At 41.9% G+C, this 19079-nt stretch overlaps 1 protein-coding gene across 4 annotated transcripts in view; it reads left to right on the forward strand.

Moving 5' to 3' along the window:
- LOC121276506 (NEDD8 ultimate buster 1-like) overlaps positions 1-19079 on the forward strand; it is an 84081-nt gene that overhangs the window by 22107 nt on the left and 42895 nt on the right. For 3 of the 4 annotated variants that reach the window (XM_041184999.1, XM_041185000.1, XM_041185003.1), the window contains exons 6-8: positions 6846-6925; positions 10291-10397; positions 15551-15737. In XM_041184999.1, the coding sequence (XP_041040933.1) occupies positions 6846-6925; positions 10291-10397; positions 15551-15737 (374 nt within the window). The remainder of the gene's footprint in view (positions 1-6845; positions 6926-10290; positions 10398-15550; positions 15738-19079) is intronic. The other variant, XM_041185002.1, reaches the window with a different exon arrangement.

Here is a 19079-nt window from a genome sequence, read left to right on the forward strand (position 1 = left end):
CGAAGTTGGATTTCTCCAGGCCAACAGAGTGGTGTATCTGTTCTTCATAGTCAGAGGTCTCTCAGCCGTGGTTCCTTATCCAAGAGGACCATAAAATTGGCTCCCCTGTCCAATTTGAAGTTGGCTGTTTACTGAGACGTCCACATTCGATTAAGATAATCCAGGATCCTTGACCTCACCCAAGAAGCATGGATGGATCTCTTTCTGATGTGGCACCTCAATCCCATGGATTGTTTTAGGATCCTCAGCCCATCTGGGTGACTTAGCTTTGCATAGCTTTCTGAAGAATCCCAGGTGGTTGCAGTTGAAATACTTCGTTGGGATTGCTGGACATTGCTCTCGCCTGTGAGGTTATTTGGCTCCAAAGTGCTGACATGGTCTCCCACCCTCTTGTGGTTTGTTTGGGTATTGCTTTCCTTGGGCTGGAATTTCTGCCCCTTTGTTGTTTCACAAGCTGGACAGTTGGTGTTGCTCTGCATCATGATTTCCTTTCACCACATAAAATGGATCAGTGCTGTTGGTGGGTTTCAGATTTTCTGACTACTTACATGGCTTTTTTTTAGAGTCAGATCTTCTTTGGCCTGTAATATGCCCGAAAGGGCATCATCAGCCACTCTGATCACAATTATGTCCCTTATGAGTTTTGACTTAAGGTCATCGTATTCACAGCCTTCAGTCAATCTGTATAATTTGATTATAAAAAAGTCAACCAGTTCACCAGACTATTGGACACATTTGTTGAACTTTGTGCTCTCTAAAATTTTGTTGCTTCTTAGGTTAAAATAAATATTGAAGGATTTTAGTACTTCATGAAATTTAACTGTGGATTTGGTTATTTCTTGCTTTGCAATATTACCGTCAACTATTGGGTCTACTGAATAAAGTGCTGTATTCAATTGTTCAGCTTCTGTCTTCATCTAACCCTGAAGCTATTATGTATTTTAAGAACCTTTTCCATCAAAGTCCCCAATTTTTGTCTGGCCTTTGGATCAGCCCAAATTGGTCTGGTAATGTCAATTTAGGGGAGACGGCAGTATAGTGGTAATGTCGCTGGATTAGTTGTCCAAGCTAATGCTCTCAGAACATGGGTTCAAATCCCACCATGGCGGCTGGTGGACTTTAAATTTAATTAATAATCTGGAATTGAAAGGTTAGTCTCAGTAATGGTGACCATGAAACCACTGTTGATTGTCATAAAAACCTATCTGGTTCACTGATGTCCTTTAAGAAGGAAATCTGCTGGCCTGACCTACATGTGACTCCAGGTTTTTTTTTAAGTATACTTACGGGATGTGGGCTTCGCTGGCTGGGCCAGTGTTTATTGCCCATCCCTAGTTGTCCTTGAGAAGATGGTGGTGAGCTGCCTTCTTGAACTGCTGCAGTCCATGTGGTGTAGATACACCCACAGTGTTGTTAGGAAGGGAGTTTCAGGATTTTGACAGTGAAAGAATGTGTGATATATTTCCAAATCAGGATGGTGAGTGACTTGGAGGGGAACTTCTTGCTGCTCTTGTCCTTCTAGATGGTAGTGGTTGTGGGTTTGGAAGGTGCTGTCTAAAGAGCTTTGGTGAATTCCTTCAGTACATCTTGTAGATGATACACACTGCTGCCACTGTGCATCGATGGTGGAGGAGTGAATGTTTGTGGACGTAGTGCCAATCAAGTGATCTGCTTTGTCCTGGATGGTGTCAAGCTTCTTGAGTGTTGTGGGAGCTGCACTCATCCAAGCAAATGGGGAATATTCCATCACACTGCTGACTTATGCCTTGTAGATGGCGAACAGGCTTTGGGGAGTCCGGAGGTGAGTAACTCATAGGCTCATAGACGTTTACAGCATAGAAGGTGGCCATTTGGCTCATTTTGTCCATGCCGGTCAACAAAGATCTGACTACACTAATCCGATTTTCCATGCCCATAGCCCTGGAGGCTATGGCAATGCAAGTGAATATCTAAATACTTCTTAAATGTTACGAGAGTTTCTGACTCAACCATCCTTTCAGGCAGGTATGGTTCCAACCAGCGGAGAGTTTTCCCCCGATTCCCATTGACATTTGTTTTGCTTGGGCTCCTTGATGCTACGCTTGGTCAAATGCGGCCTTGATGTCAAGGGCAGTCACTCTCACCTAACCTTGGGTGTTCAGCTCTTTTGTCCATATTTGAACCAAAGCTGTAATGAGGTCAGGAGCTGAGTGGCCCAGGCGCAACCCAAACTGGGCAGCAGCAAGCAGGTTATTGCTAAGCAAGTGCCGCTTGATAGCACTGTTGATGACCCCTTCCATTACGTTACTAATGGTGGAGAGTAGGCCAATGGGGTGGTAATTGGCCGGGTTGGATTTGCCCTGCTTTTTGTGGACAGGACATACCTGGGCAACTTTCCATATAGCCAGGTAGATGCCAGTGTTGAAGCTGTACTGGAACAATTTGGCTCGGGGCACAGCAAGTTCTGGAGCACAAGTCTTCATTACTATTGCTGGAATATTGTAAGGGCCCATAGCCTTTGCACTAATGGCCTTCAGCCGTTTCTTGATATCACATGGAGTGAATCGAATTAGCTGAAGACTGGCATTTGTGATGGAGGGGTCCTCCAGAGGAGGCCGCGATGGATCATCCTCTCGGCACTTCTGGATGAAGATTGTAGTAAATGCTTCAGCCTTATCTTTCGCACTGATGTGCTGGGCTCCTCCATCATTGAGGATGGGGTTATTTGTGGAGCCTCCTCCTCCGCTGAGTTGTTTAATTGTCCACCACCATTCATCGCTAGATGTGGCAGGACTGCAGAGCTTAGATCTGATCTGTTGGCTGTGGGATCGCTTAGCCCTATCTATCACTTGCTGCTTATGCTGTTTGACACGCAAGTCGTCCTGTGTTATAGCTTCACCAGGTTGACACCTCATTTTTAGGTATGTCTTGTGCTGCTCCTGGCATGGCCTCCTGCACTCTTCATTGAACCAGGGTTGATCCTTGCTTGATGGTATTGGTAGAGTGGGAGATATACTGGGCCATGAGGTTACAGATTGCATTCGAGTACAATCTTGCTGCTGCTGATGGCTCACAGTGCCTCATGGATGTCCAATCTTGAGTTGCTAATCTCTTTGAAGTCTATCCCATTTAGCATGATGGTAGTGCCATACAATGCAATGGAGGGTATCCTCAATGTGAAGGCAGCACTTTGTCTCCAAAAGGACTGCGGTGGTCATTCCTACCAATACTGTCATGGACAGATGCATCTGCAGCAGGCAGGTTGGTGAGGATGAGGTCTGGTATGTTTTTCCCTCACCACCTGCTGCAGACCCAGTCTAGCAGCTATGTCAGTTAGGACTCGGCCAGCTCAATCAGTAGAGGTGCAACCAAGCCATTCTTGGCGATGGACTTTGAAGTCCCCCACCCAGAGTATATTCTGTGCCCTTGCTACCCTCAGTGTTTCCTCCAAGTGGTGTTCAAAATGGAGGAGCACTGATTCATCAGCTGAAGGAGTGATAATGAGCAGGCGGTTTCCTTGCCCATGTTTGACCTGATGCTATGAGACTTCCAGGGTCTCCCGGGGCAACTCCCTCCCGACTGTATACCACTGTGCCGCCACCTCTGCTGGGTACATTCTGTCCCACCGGCAGGACAGGCAACACTTAATGTGCAGAGATGGGAATGGTGATGTCTGTAAGATATGATCCCGTGAGGATGACTATACTTCACTAGCCTGTAAGACAGCTCTCCCAACTTTGGCACTAGCCCCCAGATGTTAGTAAGGAGGACTTTGCAGGGTCCATAGGGCTGAGCTTGCTGTTGTTATTTCCAGTGCCTAGGGCGATGCAGGGTAGTCTGTCCGCTTTTTTTCCTTTTTTGGGGCTTTGTAGAGGTTTGATACAACTAGGTGGCTTGCTAGGCCATTCCAGAGGGCGTAGTCACATGTTGACCGGACCAGGTAAGGACGGCAGATTTCCTTCCCTAAAGGGTATTAATGAACTGGTTGGGTTTTTTTTAACATTGTCATCATTAGACTTCAAATTCCACCATCTGCCGTGGTGGGATTCGAACCTGGGTCCCCAGAGCATTACCCTGGGCCTCTGGATTACTAGCTCAGCGAAATTACAACTATGTCTTTGCCTCCCCTGTCCACAGCAATATGGTTGACTCTTAACTGCCCTCTGAAATGGTGCAGCAATTAGGGATGGGCAAGAAATACTGGTCTTGCCACCGATGCACATGCCCCACGGAAGGATGAAAAACAATTTGTTGTCCATGATTGCTTTAAAGTTCAGCGGAGTACAGCGTTAAATGCTGTGTTGGTTTTAAAGATGGTGCTGCAGTAACTGTTTTTCAAAGAGTCTTCTCCCCCCGCTCATCGTGGGAAGGTGGGTGGGCTACCATGGTGATGGTGGTCCCAACCTCTTTGGGGTTTAGATTTTTGTAGTGATTTGTAAAATCAACGATTTGGGGCCTTCGCTGCGATATTGGAGGATTTTCAGGCATTCTACAATTGATTCCTAGCCTTGGCTAAGGTTCTTAAACCTTCCGCTTCTTTTTATTCTTACAACGAGCTCGGCTGCCACGTGGTATGGTGCCAACCTGGTTGGCCACGGTGATGTCAGAAACGAGCGACTGACTTTTTTTAAAAGCACTGAAGCTTTTCAAACTAGTCCTGGCTTAGAGCTGAATCTTTTGCTCACCCCTGCTCAGTCCTTTGACCCTACGCTCTGTGAGCATTCATTATGGACTGCCATGGGAACTTGTGGAGTCCTCATCTGCACAGTGGAGTTTATTTTTCTTCTGCTTTCCTGCTTCTAGTTCTGCAATGGAGCTTCTTTCACGTGATCTCCCTCTGTGTCTTCACTTCAGGTGCATTCAGTCAGGTCAGAATGCTGCTCCTTTAATTTTCCAGCTTTTGAATTTCTGCTCCAGTTTCTCTAAGGTTCTGGGTTTTTCCTTCAGTCGTCACCATGTTGTATATTGTATATTCAGTAGGTCTCACGAAGAGGTTATGAGTCTTGTATGGTTGAACATTAAGTGTTTACTGATAACGCATAACTATGTACATATACACAGGGTATTGCCCAAGCTATGTCCTAACTCCATGTTTGCTTCTACACATGTCTCTGTTCAGTTCACAACTTTCTCAAGTTTCAAGTCGTGTGTCTCTTTACATCATACATGGGTGGCACTGTTTCCAAGTCCCACATTAACCCTTGCTATGTCAGATTCGTTATACTACAAGGAATAATTCCCTAAAGGCAATTTACACTCATATGCGTATTCCTCACATAGAAAATGACATAGAAAATAGAAAAGCTGCTTTTCAGAAAGTAAAGTGGACACTGGACAGAATAGGAACAAGGGACAAAAAAATTGGAGGGGTAAAAGAGAACGTGGGCAAAGAGAATAATTAAAATTGAAAGGGAGTTTTGGGTGGGATTCCCGGAAATTACAATCAAATGGCTGATGGAATAACAGGAACCTGGAAGTAAGGAATAGGCTGGTATCCAGAGTACATAAGATGCGGATATGATACTGTTATGCAGATGAGGTTACCCTGGACAAGCCTGACCCCAGAGTGAAACACAGCTGATAGATCATAACTTTTATTTTGTTTGTTTAGATACATGGAGAGTCGCTACTGAACAGAGTAACACGAGTCAGCTGATTAACTTTTAACAAAAACATAAAACATTTATTCAACAAGAAAAGATGAACTATATTACATTACTCCATCACCCACAACTATACCTTTACAAATATTTACAGATTTGTAAGGTTAACACAAGTTACAAAACTACCTTATACTCTAATGTCCACAGTAAGTACACAGTCCATGTACTAATAGGCACCCCATAGTCAGACACACCACACTCTGAAACCAAGTAACAGATGCCACTTCAACCAGATGCTATGGGTCTCTCCTCAGATGCTTGTCACACAGTGAGCCAATCGATCTCACTGTGCTCCGTCTTCCACACGAGGGTTTCCAATCTCCACTTTCCAAGAACTCGCTTTGGAATCTTCTCCCAAACTGACACTTTCTCTAGGACACCTTCTGCAAAGGTTCGCTTCCAGGGTTTCGAACTCTCCTTCTGATGTTCCTCTTCCCTGGGTCACCACATGCATTCAAGCTGTCTTCCACACACACTCTCACCAATTCAGCCGTTAACAGTACACCACTGCTTCACATGCCCATAGCAAAGAGTTACAGACCTTCAATTGTCTCTTTGGACATTCTTGCTTCTTGCAAGCTGTTCTTGCTTTAAAACTGCTTTCTGCTGCTTTTGTCCCTTTAAATCTGAGGCTTGGAGCCTTTCTCTCTGCTCCTCTTAACTTCACTTAACAGGACATTTTACACGTTCCTGTCCCTCCTTTGACTAGAAGGCCTTGGTGCTTTCTCCTGTTCAACTCTCCTGGAGTTTTGGGTATTTTCTTTAGCTTGGGACTTGCTGTCTGTCCCCTTTGCTCCAGTCTCCCCGGCAGCTACAAAACAGAGTTCAGCTCCCAAAATCAGAGTGCTGTTTCTCTCCTTCTGTGTGTGTCCGTGGTAGGGACCTGCCTCTCTGGATCTCTGTTGCTAGGCAACAACACGTTTTTTCTGCTCGTTTGCTTAACTTAGTTTTAAGTTGTAAAACTCGCATTAGAAATGCAAGCACCTTACAAAGTGAAACTAAAACTCAAGTTGACTTTTCTTAACACACAGATACAGAAATACAAATCAAACTTAAACTTTAAAGCTAAAACTCATTCCTAACACCTACAAATGCTAATATAACTTAAACTGTTTCTATTTCCTAACAATATTTTTGTGAGCAAGTTTTCTCTTTTTTGAAGAGGTGCAATTATGCAGTGACTCATTTTTGTTTTGTTTTCAGATGAAGATTTTCAAAAGCCCTATTTAAAAATAGTAAACCACAAAGGGGAAATTATTAAGGTTCCTGAAGAGAAACGAGTGGTGAGTGTTTACGGGAATACATATTAAACCTTCTCAGCACTCCAAACCTACGGAATGTTGCCAGTAAATACAGAACTTCTATTTACATAGCACAGCATCAAGTTGCCAACACTTCACAGCCAATGAGTTTCTTTTTGAAGTATTCACATGATATGGTGTTGTGCCTACCCCAGGACTAGCATATCACCGATATATTTCTACTCCTGGATGATGCATAACTGGAAGAAACAGGTATGGAGGCTTCTGAGAAATCTTCTGTACCTCTGCTGATCCCTCAGGTGTCTGCATACCTTGATGTACAGCAGAGCCAGATGTGACTTCCCTGTGAATCAAGGTGGCCTCTCCCGTTCTAGCTGCAGGCAAGTGACTGACACAAATTGGAGAGCCAATCACCTGTTCCTGTGGTCTTGGCTGCACATCTCAGTTGGAGGTCCAACTCTCATGTAGGTCAGTGTTCTTTCTTGAGCACAGAACATTGCACTTCCACAAGGACATCCAAACCCTTTGGTCTGGCTTCTGGCTTTAACCACGGTAAATAAATGAGGTAAGAGGCAGTAATGATCAAAATGAAAAGCCTTACACAACTGTAGAACTGAAAAACCAACAGACTGAGAGATCTATCAAAATCAAAAAGGGAATCAAAGCACGTGATAAAAAATGGGAATGTGATCCAAATGTTTGCAAGGAATACCAAAACTAACAGCAAAAAAATTATGAATAGATTAAGGAAAAGAGAGTAGTTTGAGGAATAGGGGCCTATTAGAAACAGCTGAAGACTATAATGGATAATAAAAAAGCAGACTTGTTAAATAATTACTTAGAATCCATTTTCACAGGAGAGAATAAGGAGGGAAAAATACCAAGAGTGCAAGGAAACCTAAAAATAAGTCAAATGGTGGACCCTATTAGATTTAATATAAGTTTAAAGTATGGCAATTGAGAAAAAAATGTGACTTAAGATAGGTAATAAGAAAATGGCAGATGTTAAAATTAGAGTTAGACCATGGATGAGTGAAATCAGGAAGCTCTTTTTCACACATAGGGTCGTGGAAACCTGGAATTTCCTCCCAAAAACACTGTAGCCACTGGGTCAATTAAAATGTTCAAGACTCAGGGATATGGAGGAAAGGTAGGTAAGTGGAGTTGAGGTACACTATTCAGACATCATCTTCCAGATACCCTCCAGTCCCTACAGGTATGCTATTCCATATTACTGGCCAGGGCAATTGTCTCCCACATCTGTCAGGCCATATAGTCATTACTTTGTTGCCCTATTAAACTGTATAGAATTGTTCTCATGCCTTTGACTATGATCTGCTGATCTTTATGTGTTAAGTGATGTTTCCACTATTCATCCCTTTCTCTCATAATCTTCAGTTGGATTAGTCTACAGTGCACTATTGATTAGTAAGGTTAAGCTAGCTAAATATCACTCTTCCAGATTCTTTGTGATTGATCATGCATTCCTTGTAATGCATTAAAAAGCAACCGAGTCTCCAAAAAGTGCGAAGAGTAAGGTTACCCATTCTGTAAATGCACTGAACGGGGCAAAAAAAATACATTTCTATTGAGCTGTAAGAGAAATTTAATCCTTCAGGTGCTAAAGGTTTGACATTTTGCTTGACATTTTCTTAGCTTAGTATTACGTTTGATGATTATTTTCTCTCTCGCTCAATCCTTAATGGTGAAATGTGTGCAGTGTGGGTGAGTTTGGAAGGGGATTTTTATTTCTGAACTTGATGATGCTTTAAAATTTAAGAAACATTTGGTCTCATTTGCGTGAACTCTGCTTGGGAAATCCCACTCCGATGCAAATGAATAAATGAGCTCACAGTACAACACTGTTAGATTCCACATGGCTGAGTAGTCATTCAATGCCTTTGTATGAAGACTGTAAAGAAAGGTCGGGAATATAGAAATATTTTACCACTGCCCTTAGGAACACTTGTTTTCAGTACAGTGTCAACTGTTGAATACAAGTTTGCATTTTAACAGACTTGTTCTAGCAATGGCAACAGGATTGTGTCAGCCCTTGGCAATGTCAACCACAATTTCAGTAAGCATCTCTGAAATGTCAAAAAGAAAGACTTGTACAATGTCTTTCATGATGTCAGAGCACCCCAAAGAACTTTTCTACACATGTAGCCCTTATGAAATGTAATTTTTAAAAATGGTAATGGAGAAAATAATGTGACTTAAGATAGATTCTGAAAAAATGACGTGTTAAAATTAGAGTTAGACCATTGAGGAGTGAAATCAGGAAGGGCAGTGGAAATCTGAAACTTCATCCAAAAATCTCTGTAGATACTGGGTTAATTAAAATGCTCAAGATCCAGATCGAGGTAAGGTTATCTATGGACATGGAGCGAAGCTGGGTAGGTGGAATTGAGGTATGTATTTCGGCCATCATCATCAAGATATTCTCCTGTTTCTACAGGTATGTTACTTGGTATTACTGGCCAGCAAAATGGCCTACTCCACCTGTCAGAACCTCTGGTTAATTCTTGGCTGCCCCTTTGCACTGCACAGAATCATAGAAACAGTAGGAGGTGCAGCGGCCAATTTGCTCAGAGCAAGCTCTCACAAACAACCTGCAAACAATGCTAATGATCAGATAATCTGTTTTATAATGATGCTGACTGAGGGTTAAATATTGGCCAGGACACTGGGGAGAACAATCTTGCTCTTCTTCAAAATATTGCCATGGGCTAGAAGGCTGAAGGGCGGCCTGATTGAGTGTATTGAGGGGACTAGGTAGACTAGACAAGGATGCCCTATTTTCCCATACGGAGAGCTCACTTACCGGGGGCACAGATTTAAGGTGATTGGTAGAAGGATTAGAGGGGACATGAGGAAAGGTTTCTTCACCCAGAGGGTGGTGGGTGTTTGGAACTTGCTACCTGGTTTGCTGGTGAAGGCAGAAACACTCTAACTTATTTAAAAGGTACCTGGATCTGCACCAAAATTGCTGTAACCTGCAAGGCTACAGACAGGATACTGGAGGTGAGATTAGAATGGGCAGCTAGTTTTTTATATTTCCTTTCTTGACTGGCGAAGACACGATGGGCTGGATGGCCTCCTTCTGTGCCATAACTTCTCTATGGTTCTATGGGCCTCGGTTTAAGGCCACAACCAAAGATGGTACCCCTGACAGTGAAGCACTCCTTCTATACGCACTGAAATGTCATCTTAGATATTGCACAGAAATCTCTGGAGTGAGACTTGCAAAGACACAACCTTCTGGTTCAGAGCTGAAGTGAAACCCACTGAGCCATGGAGATGCTTATACAATCAGACAGCACTGTAAAAAAGTTTCCTATTGACTCCACACTGTTAATTTGTCCTTTGTATTTGTTTGGTGACAGATTATTCTGATAGCTTTGATCCTGCATGAGGTAGGCAGATCTAATATGAAGAAAGAGAACTATGAAGAAGCACTCGAGTTTTTAAATCTGGCAGAAAATGAATTCGGGTATGGGTTTTCTCATTTTAATTTCTTTCAGCTGTGAAAAATGTTATTTTAAATTTGAGCCACATTTAAATTTCTTAATATATCTTCACCACAGTTTTATGAGCAAGTAGAGATCAGACTAAAGTCATAAGATCAGGACAATGAATGGAGTCCTGCTTCAAGTTAGCCAAGCTCCTATGCATGTCACAGTGATAATGTTCCTTAATTTTCAAAAACCTGATCTTCATTCAGAAACTTTTCTTACAAATATGAAAACATTGACATTCTTCAGAGCAGAGCCTGTAACTCATTCCATTCCCACTTTGAATATAAAGAATTTGTTCATTTTTATAAATATGTGTTTGTAGATTAAGAAGAGGATTGATCCAGGCAAGTGTTCAACAGCAGGATGGAATTCAAATACTAGGTGCATAAGTTTAAAAGTAAGGAAATTAGGAGTAATAAAGTAGTGTAATAAAGTAGTGTAATGTTTCTAGGAAAGGCCATTAGAGCAATGTAATTGATTTCATGAAAATTATATATTTTTATGAATAAAAGAGATTGGGGGACTTGCCGAGAAAGCAGATAGGTTGGAGCAATCTCTTGAAAAGAGGTTGGTTCATTGGATCCCAAAAGCCCAGATTTTGTGGTCAGTGGCAAAGCAAGAGTACTCTCCCCTAACCATGAAGAAAGCTGCCCACAATGATCTAGCATCCTCTGTGCGTGGTTTTTGCATTTCCTGATGACAATTTAAATTTGGTACCAAGTGAAGGGGGTCTCTTGGCATTCAGCTGCAGTGATGTCAGCAAGCAATCAATCAATCACATTGAAGTATTCACATGTGCAAAAAAAGGAAGTTAAAAGCACTTAGTATCCTTCATATTAAAATTAACTTATTAGATAGTTCAATGAATGATTGTGATTTGATTAAGATAGAAGCTAAACTAAAGATATACAAACTGTTAAAAAAATATATGTTTTTATATGGAATTTTTTAATACTATGGAAGAATTCAACATTCCATAAATGTAAAATTTACTTTTCGGGGTCAATAATTATGAAGTTAGTATGTCATTTAAAAACCCAGTAACACCTCATTGAACAAGGTGTAGCTTTTGGAAGGGTTTGTATAGCAAGACAAACAGCATAGATTGAAAGTTTTCATCAATTCTGTTCATTTCCATTGATTGCATTCTGGAAAGTCTGAATGGTGTAATCTCTGGTGAACTGTAGAATCTGTATCTCCATGTATTCTGCTGTCGTTTCCAGTAGAGTAATGACAATAAACTCTGACAGTTTCACAGTCATTACCAATCTGAACAATTAGCTTTTCCTATTCCTTAAATTTTCTTCTGTTTTTATTGCAAACAAAGCTATGAGTTGCCTACGTGAATGTTACACATGCAATCATATGACTAGCACTTTGAGGAATAGGATGAATTTTCTCTCATAATTCAATTCTCCATACACACCATTACGTTCCTGAGGGTAAGTAGGTTTGGGCAGTATCTGATGGTCTCTCCCGTATCAGAAGAATGTACACTAAAAAGCATAATTCCCCCAGACACATGAACAAAGATTTTTTATAAATTGTGGTGTCGGTACAACACAGGAGAAATACAGTTCTTCAATTCAACAGATACCTGTGTTGTGCCAAATGAAAATATTAACCCAACAGAATATATTTGCAACCTTACATCTGTAACATTTCTTGTCAACTTCCTACTATAAATCCTTGATTCCACATTTACAATGAAAGCTGCCAATGTTAACATGTCATGCTATAGTTACATCACCCTTCCAGTGGTGATGCTATAATACACCACTTTTGCCTTTGCCAGATTATCAACCTAAAACTCTTCTTTCTGCAGAGAAAGGGTTCTAAACAGTTCTGTTCTTATCTCCTGTTTTCCAAATTGTCATGAACTTTGTTGTTAAATTGTAAATAATATGAAATCAAAATCTTATGTAAATATACAGACAGACTGCATGACTTCAAATGAGGCACTGAGTTATATCTGCATGCATCTCTGTATTCCAAGTATCACTGCCCCCTCGAACTATACAATCTTACAGGAGGAACTGCATCAGCTGAAGCCTACACTTGACTTCAGTCCTCATGGACAATACCACAGGACATTAACTGTTGAGTATACATACATACATAAATTAGGAGCAGGAGTAGGTCACTCAACCCCCCAAGCCTGCTCTGCCATTCAATAAGATCGTGGCTGATCTGAATGTAACCTCAACCCCACATTCCTGCCTACCCCCAATAACCTTTCACTCTCTTGTTAATCAAGAAACCATCTAGCTCTTCCTTAAAGATATTCAAAGACTCTGCTTCCACCACCTTTTGAGGAAGAGAGTTCCAAAGACACTCAGCCCTCTGAAAGAAAAAAATTCTCCTCATTTCTGTCCTAAATGAGTGACCCCTTATTTTTAAACAGTGATCCCTAGTCCTAGATTCTTCCGCAAGAGGAAACAGCCTCTGCACATCCACCCTGTCAAGGCCCCTCAGGTTCTTGAAAGTTTCAATTAAGTTGCCTCTTACTCTTCTAAATTCTAGTGGATACAACCCTAACCTGTCCAGTCTTTACTCATAAGACAATCCGCCCATTCTTGGTATTAGTTTAGTAAACCTTCTCTGAACTGCTTCTATTGCATTTATATCTTTCTTTAAATAAGGAGACCAGTTCTGTACTCAATACTCCAGATGTCGGCTTACCAATGCCCTGTACAACTGAAGCATAACCTCCTACTTCTAAATTCAATTCCTCTCACAATGAATGATAACAGTCTATTAGCTTTCCTAATTAACTGCTGTACATGCATACTAACCTTTAGTGCTTCATGCAATAGGACACCCAGATCCCTCTGAATCACAGCGCTGCTCAATCTCTCATCATTTAGATAATAAGCTTCATTTTTATTCCTCCTGACAAAATTAAAGATTTCACATTTGCCCACATTATAACCCATTTGCCAGATCTTTGCCCATTCACTTAACCTATCTATGTCACTTTGTAGCCTCCTTACATCCTCTTCGCAATTTAATTTCCAACCTATCTTTGTGTCGTCTGCAAATTTAGCAACTATTGCTTCAGTCCCTTCATCCAAGTGATTTATATAAATTGTAAAAAGTTGAGGCCCCGGCACTGATCTCTGTGGCACATCACTCATCACATCCTGCCAACCAGAAAAAGACCCATTTATGCCAACTCTCTGCTTCCTGTTCGCTAGCCAATCTTCTATTCATGCCAATATGTTACCCCCTACACCATGAGTTTTTATTTTCTGCAATAACCTTTGATATGGCACTTTATCAAATGCCTTTGGAAATCTAAGTACAGTACACCCGCTAGTTCCCCTTTATCCACAGCACATGTGACTCCTTCAAAGAATTCCAATAAATTGCTTAAACATGATTTCCTTTTTACAAACCCATGTTCACTCTGCCTGATTGCCTTGAATTTTTCTAAGTGCCCTTTAATCTTTAATAATAGCTTCTAACATTTTTCCTATCACAGATGTTGGGCTAACTGACCTTGGGTTTTCTGCTTTCTGTTTCCTTCCTTTTTTGAATAAAGGAGTTATATGTGCTATTTTCCAATCTAATAGAACCTTCCCCGAATCAAGGAGATTTTGGAAAATTAAAACCAGTGCACCAACTACCTCACTAGCCACTTCTTTCAAGACCTTAGGGTGAAGTCGACCTCGTCCACCATTTTCAAGGCACAAGTCAGGAGTGTGATGGAATACTCCCCACTTGCCTAGATGAGTGCAGCTCCCACAGCACTCAAGAAGCTGGACACCATCCAGGAAAAAGCAGCCCACTTGATTGGCACCACATCCATAAACATTCATTCCGTCCACCCGTGACACACAGTAGCAGCAGTGTGTACCAACTATAAGATGCACTGCAGAAATTCACCAAAGCACCTTCGATAGCACCTTCCAATCCCACGATCCCTACCATCTAGAAGGACAAGGGCAACAGGTAGTTGGGGACACCACCACCTGGAAATTCCACTCCAAGTCACTCGCCATCCTGACTTGGAAATATATCACCGTTCCTTCACTGTCGCTGGATCAAAATCCTGGAACTCCCTCCCTAACAGCACTGTGGGTGTACCGACACCACAGGGACTGCAGCAGTTTCAGAAAGTAGCTCACCATCACCTTCTCAAGGGCAACTAGAGATGGGCAATAAATGCTGGCCCAGCCAGCGAAGCCCACATCCCGTGAATGAATTTTAAAAAGTCCATCCAGACCTGGGGGTTCATCAGCCCGCAGCCCCAACAATTTGCTCAATACCACTTCCCTAGTGATAGTAATTTTTCTGCGTTCTTCCCTCCCTTCCATTCATGATTTACAGCTATTTCCAGGATGTTACTTGTGTCCTCTGTAGTGAAGACTGAAGCAAAGTACCTGTTTAATTCATCAGCCATCTCCCTACTTTCCATTATCAATTCCCCTGATGCACTTTCTTTAGCTCGCTTTGTTAATTCTTTTCTTATTTAAATATCCACAGAAACTCTTACTGTCCATCTTTATATCATTGGCTAGCTTTCTCTCATACTCTAATTTTTCCCTCCTTATTAATCTTTTTGTTGTTCTTTGCTGTTCTTTATATTCTTTCCAATCTTCTGACCTGCTACCCATCTGTGAGTAATTATATACAAGAAACCATGGACATAAAATCAGTAAATAGTGGTGACATAACCAATAGCGACAGCTTGTATTTATATGGCACTGTTAACGTGGCAAAACATCTCAAGGTGATTCAAAACAGTATTATCAAGCAAAACTTGACACCTAAATTTGTTGCAAGGAGATATTAAGAAAGGTGACTGAAAGCTTGATTAAAGTATAAGATAAAGGAAAAGAGACAATTGGTGAGCTGAGAAGGTTTATCTTTGGAGTGGGGTGGATTTCAAGACCTTAGGGTTTGGATAGTGGAAGACAAGGCCACCAAATGCGAAGAAAGTTGAGGGTGAGTGAAAAGCCAGAATTAAGCAGGGAGATCAGCCTCTCCGTTAAGTTAGAAGTATAATAAATTCAGCCTAAACCAATCTTCTCTGTGTAGCAGGAAAGTTATATAATTCCGAAGATAAAAGAAAGGTCAGAGGATTCTCCTTGCATTGGTTTTTATGTACTGATCTATTTTACAGACATTGTGATGAAGTGCAACTCAGCAGCATTGACAACTATGGAGTGCTGCATCTGGATGTAATGTGGTGTAATTTTAAGCTGCAAAAAATTGAGTGCCTCAGAGATGCGGAAAGTAGGTTAAAAGATGCTCAGCGATACTTCAAAAATTGTTTTGGAGTAAATCTAGAACGGCTTGAACAACTTGAGGTTAGTTAATTTTTTTTGTTTGCAGGGGTTGCCCATTTCTCTGGTTATAGCACAGTGGGAATCAGTCTCGCCTTTCAGCTTGCTTGTTATTTCTTTAACTTATTCATCATGAGGTGTGAGCATCCATGACAAATTCTGCATTTATTACCCATCCCTAATTGCCCTTGAGATGATGGTGGTGACCTACCTTCTTGAAGTGCTGCAATTCATGTGGTGTAGGGAGGGTGTTCCAGTTTTTTGACCCAGCATTGTTGAAGGAACAGCGATATAGTTCCAAGCCAGGATGGTATGTGACTTGAAGGGGAACTTGCAGCTAGTGAAGTTCACATGTATCTGCTGCCCTTGTCCTTCTTGGTGGTAGATGTCGTGGATTTGTAAACCGCTGCAGAAGGAGTTTTGGCCATGGTGGCGGTTCTATTTCTTAGACCAATGATCTTAGAGTTATATTTTTCTTAAAATCACCCCTTTTCTGATATCCCCTCACCCCCTTTACCTCAGCCCTGTAAGATGGAGATGGGAAGAAATTTTATCCCTCAAAAGGTCATGAGTCTTTGGAACTCTAAGCCCCTGAGAGCTGTAGAGGCAGGATCATTGAATAATTTTAAGACAGAGGTAGATAGATTCTTGACTAACAAGGGAGTTAAAGGTTATCAGGGGTATGTGGAATTTGAAACTGAGGCCACAGTCAGGTCAGCTGTGGTATTTTTAAACTGTATCCCCTAGCTGTAGTCTCTCCCACATGGGAAATGTCCTTTCAGCATCCATCCTGTCAAGTCCCCTCAGGATCTTACATGTTTCAATAAGATCACCTCTCCTCCTTCTAAACTCCAATGGATACAGGCCCAACCTATAAAAAAAACCTTTTCTTGTAAGATAACCCCCTCACACCAGGTATCAGTTGAGTTTAAAATAAAAGTGTTACTGCCCCTTCTTACAAAAAGCACATAGGCCCGAATCTTCTGAAGAGTGGCAATCACTATCAGATTGCCACTCCATTCTTACTTTTCTGTGCCACACCTGAGCTCTGCGTTTCTGGTCGGAATCTCCAATCCCGAATTCTCCAGAAATGCCGAGTGTACCTGAAATGGAACTGCTTCTTTGTAGTGCTGGATTGTTAAGGAAGACAAGTCCCCTTTGTACGGCACCAGCTGCCGTATTCTGGTGAGTAGAGAGTTTAAATGTCCCGAAGATTCTTTGAAAAGCTGTGGAGAGAAGGTAAGTCGGTAAACATAGAAACATAGAAACTAGGAGCAGGAGTAGGCCATTCGGCTCTCCGCCATTCGTTATGATCATGGCTGATCATCCAACTCAATATCCTGCTCCCGCTTTCTCCCCATACCCTTTGATCCCTTTCACTTCAAGAGCTATATCTAACTCCTTCTTGAAAGCATACAATGTTTTGGTCTCAACTACTTTCTGTGGTAATGAACTCCACAGGCTCATCACTCCTCATCTCAGTCCTAAATGGTCTAGCCCATATCCTCAGTCTCTGACCCCTGGTTCTGGACTCCCCCACCATTAGGAACATCCTTCCTGCATCTACCCTGTCTAAGTCCTGTTAGAATTTTATAGGTTTCTATGAGATCACCCCTCATTCTTCTGAACTCCAGCAAATATAATCCTAATCGACTCAATCTCTCCTCATATGTCAGTCCCGCCAGCCCAGGAATCAGTCTGGTAAACCTTCGCTGCACTCCTTCTATAGCAAGTACATCCTTCCTCAGATAAGGAGACCAAAACTGCAAAAATATTCCAGGTGTGGTCTCACCAAGACCCTGTACAATTGCAGCAAGACATCCCTGTTCCTGTACTCGAATCCTCTGGCTATGAAGGCCAACATACCATTTCCCTTCTTTACCGCCTGCTGCACATGCATGCTTGCCTTCTGCGATCGGTGTACAAGGACACCCAGGTCTCGTTGCACCTTACCCCCTCTCAATTTATAGCCATTCAGATAATAATCTGCCTTCCTGTTTTTGCCACCAAAGTGGATAATCTCGCATTTTTCCACATTATACTGCATCTGCCATGCATTTGCCCACTCACTCAGCTTGTTCAAATCACACTGAAGCATCTCTGCATCCTCCTCATAGCTCACCCTCCCACCCAGCTTTATGTCATCTGCAAATTTGGAGATATTACATTTAGTTCCCTCATCTAAATCATTGATATATATTGTGAATAGCTGGGGTCCCAGCACCGATCCTTGCGGTACCCCACTAGTTGCTGCCTGCCATTCGGAAAAAGACCCGTTTATTCCTACTCTTTGTTTCCTGTCTGCCAACCAGTTTTCTATCCATCTCAATACACTACTCTCAGTCCCATGCGCTTTAATTTTACACGCCAATCTCTTATGTGGGAATTTGTCAAAAGCCTTCTGAAAGTCCAAATAAACCACATCCACTGGCTTCCCCTCATCAACTCTACTAGTTACATCCTCAAAAAATTCCAGTAGCTTTGTCAAGCATGATTTCCTTTTCATAAATCCATGCTGACTCTATCCGATTCTGCCACAGTTTTCCATGTGCTCAGCTACAACTCTTTTATAAGGGACTCTAGAATTTTCCCACTACTGACATCAGGCTGACTGGTCTATAATTCCCTGTTTTCTCCCTACCTCCTTTTTTAAATAGTGGGGTTACATTAGCTCCCCTCCAATCTGTAGGAACTGTTCCAGAGTCTATAGAATCTCGGAAGTTGACCACCAATGCATCCACTATTTCTAGGGCCACTTCCTTAAGTACTCTGGGATGTAGATTATCAGGCCCCGGGGATTTATTGGCCTTCAATCCCATCAATTTCCCCTACACCATTTCCCTACTAATACTGATTTCTTTCAGTTCCTCCCTTTCACTAAACTCTGTGTTCCCCAACATTTCTGGTATGTTATTTGTATCCTCCTTTGCGAAGACAGAACCAAAATATGTATTTAGTTGGTCAGCCATTTCTTTGTTCCCCATTATAAACTCCCCTGTTTCTGACTGTAAGGGACCTACATTTGCCTTCACCAATCTTTTTCTCTTCACATACCTATAGAAACTTTTACAGTCAGTTTTTATGTTCCCAGCAAGCTTACTCTCGTACTCTATATTCCCCTTCCTAATCAATCCCTTGGCCTTCCTTTGCTGAATTCTAAACTGCTCCCAATTCTCAGGTCTGTTGTTTTTTCTGGCCAATTTGTATGCGTCTTCCTTGGATCTAATACTATCTCTAATTTCCCTTGTAAGCCATAGTTTGGCCACCTTTCCTGTTTTATTTTTGCACCAGACAGGAATAAACAATTGTAGCAGTTCACCCATGCGCTCTTTGAATGTTTGCCATTGCCTATCCACCCTCTAAGTA

This window comes from Carcharodon carcharias, chromosome 3, assembly GCF_017639515.1.
Source record: "Carcharodon carcharias isolate sCarCar2 chromosome 3, sCarCar2.pri, whole genome shotgun sequence".
Taxonomy (NCBI): domain Eukaryota; kingdom Metazoa; phylum Chordata; class Chondrichthyes; order Lamniformes; family Lamnidae; genus Carcharodon; species Carcharodon carcharias.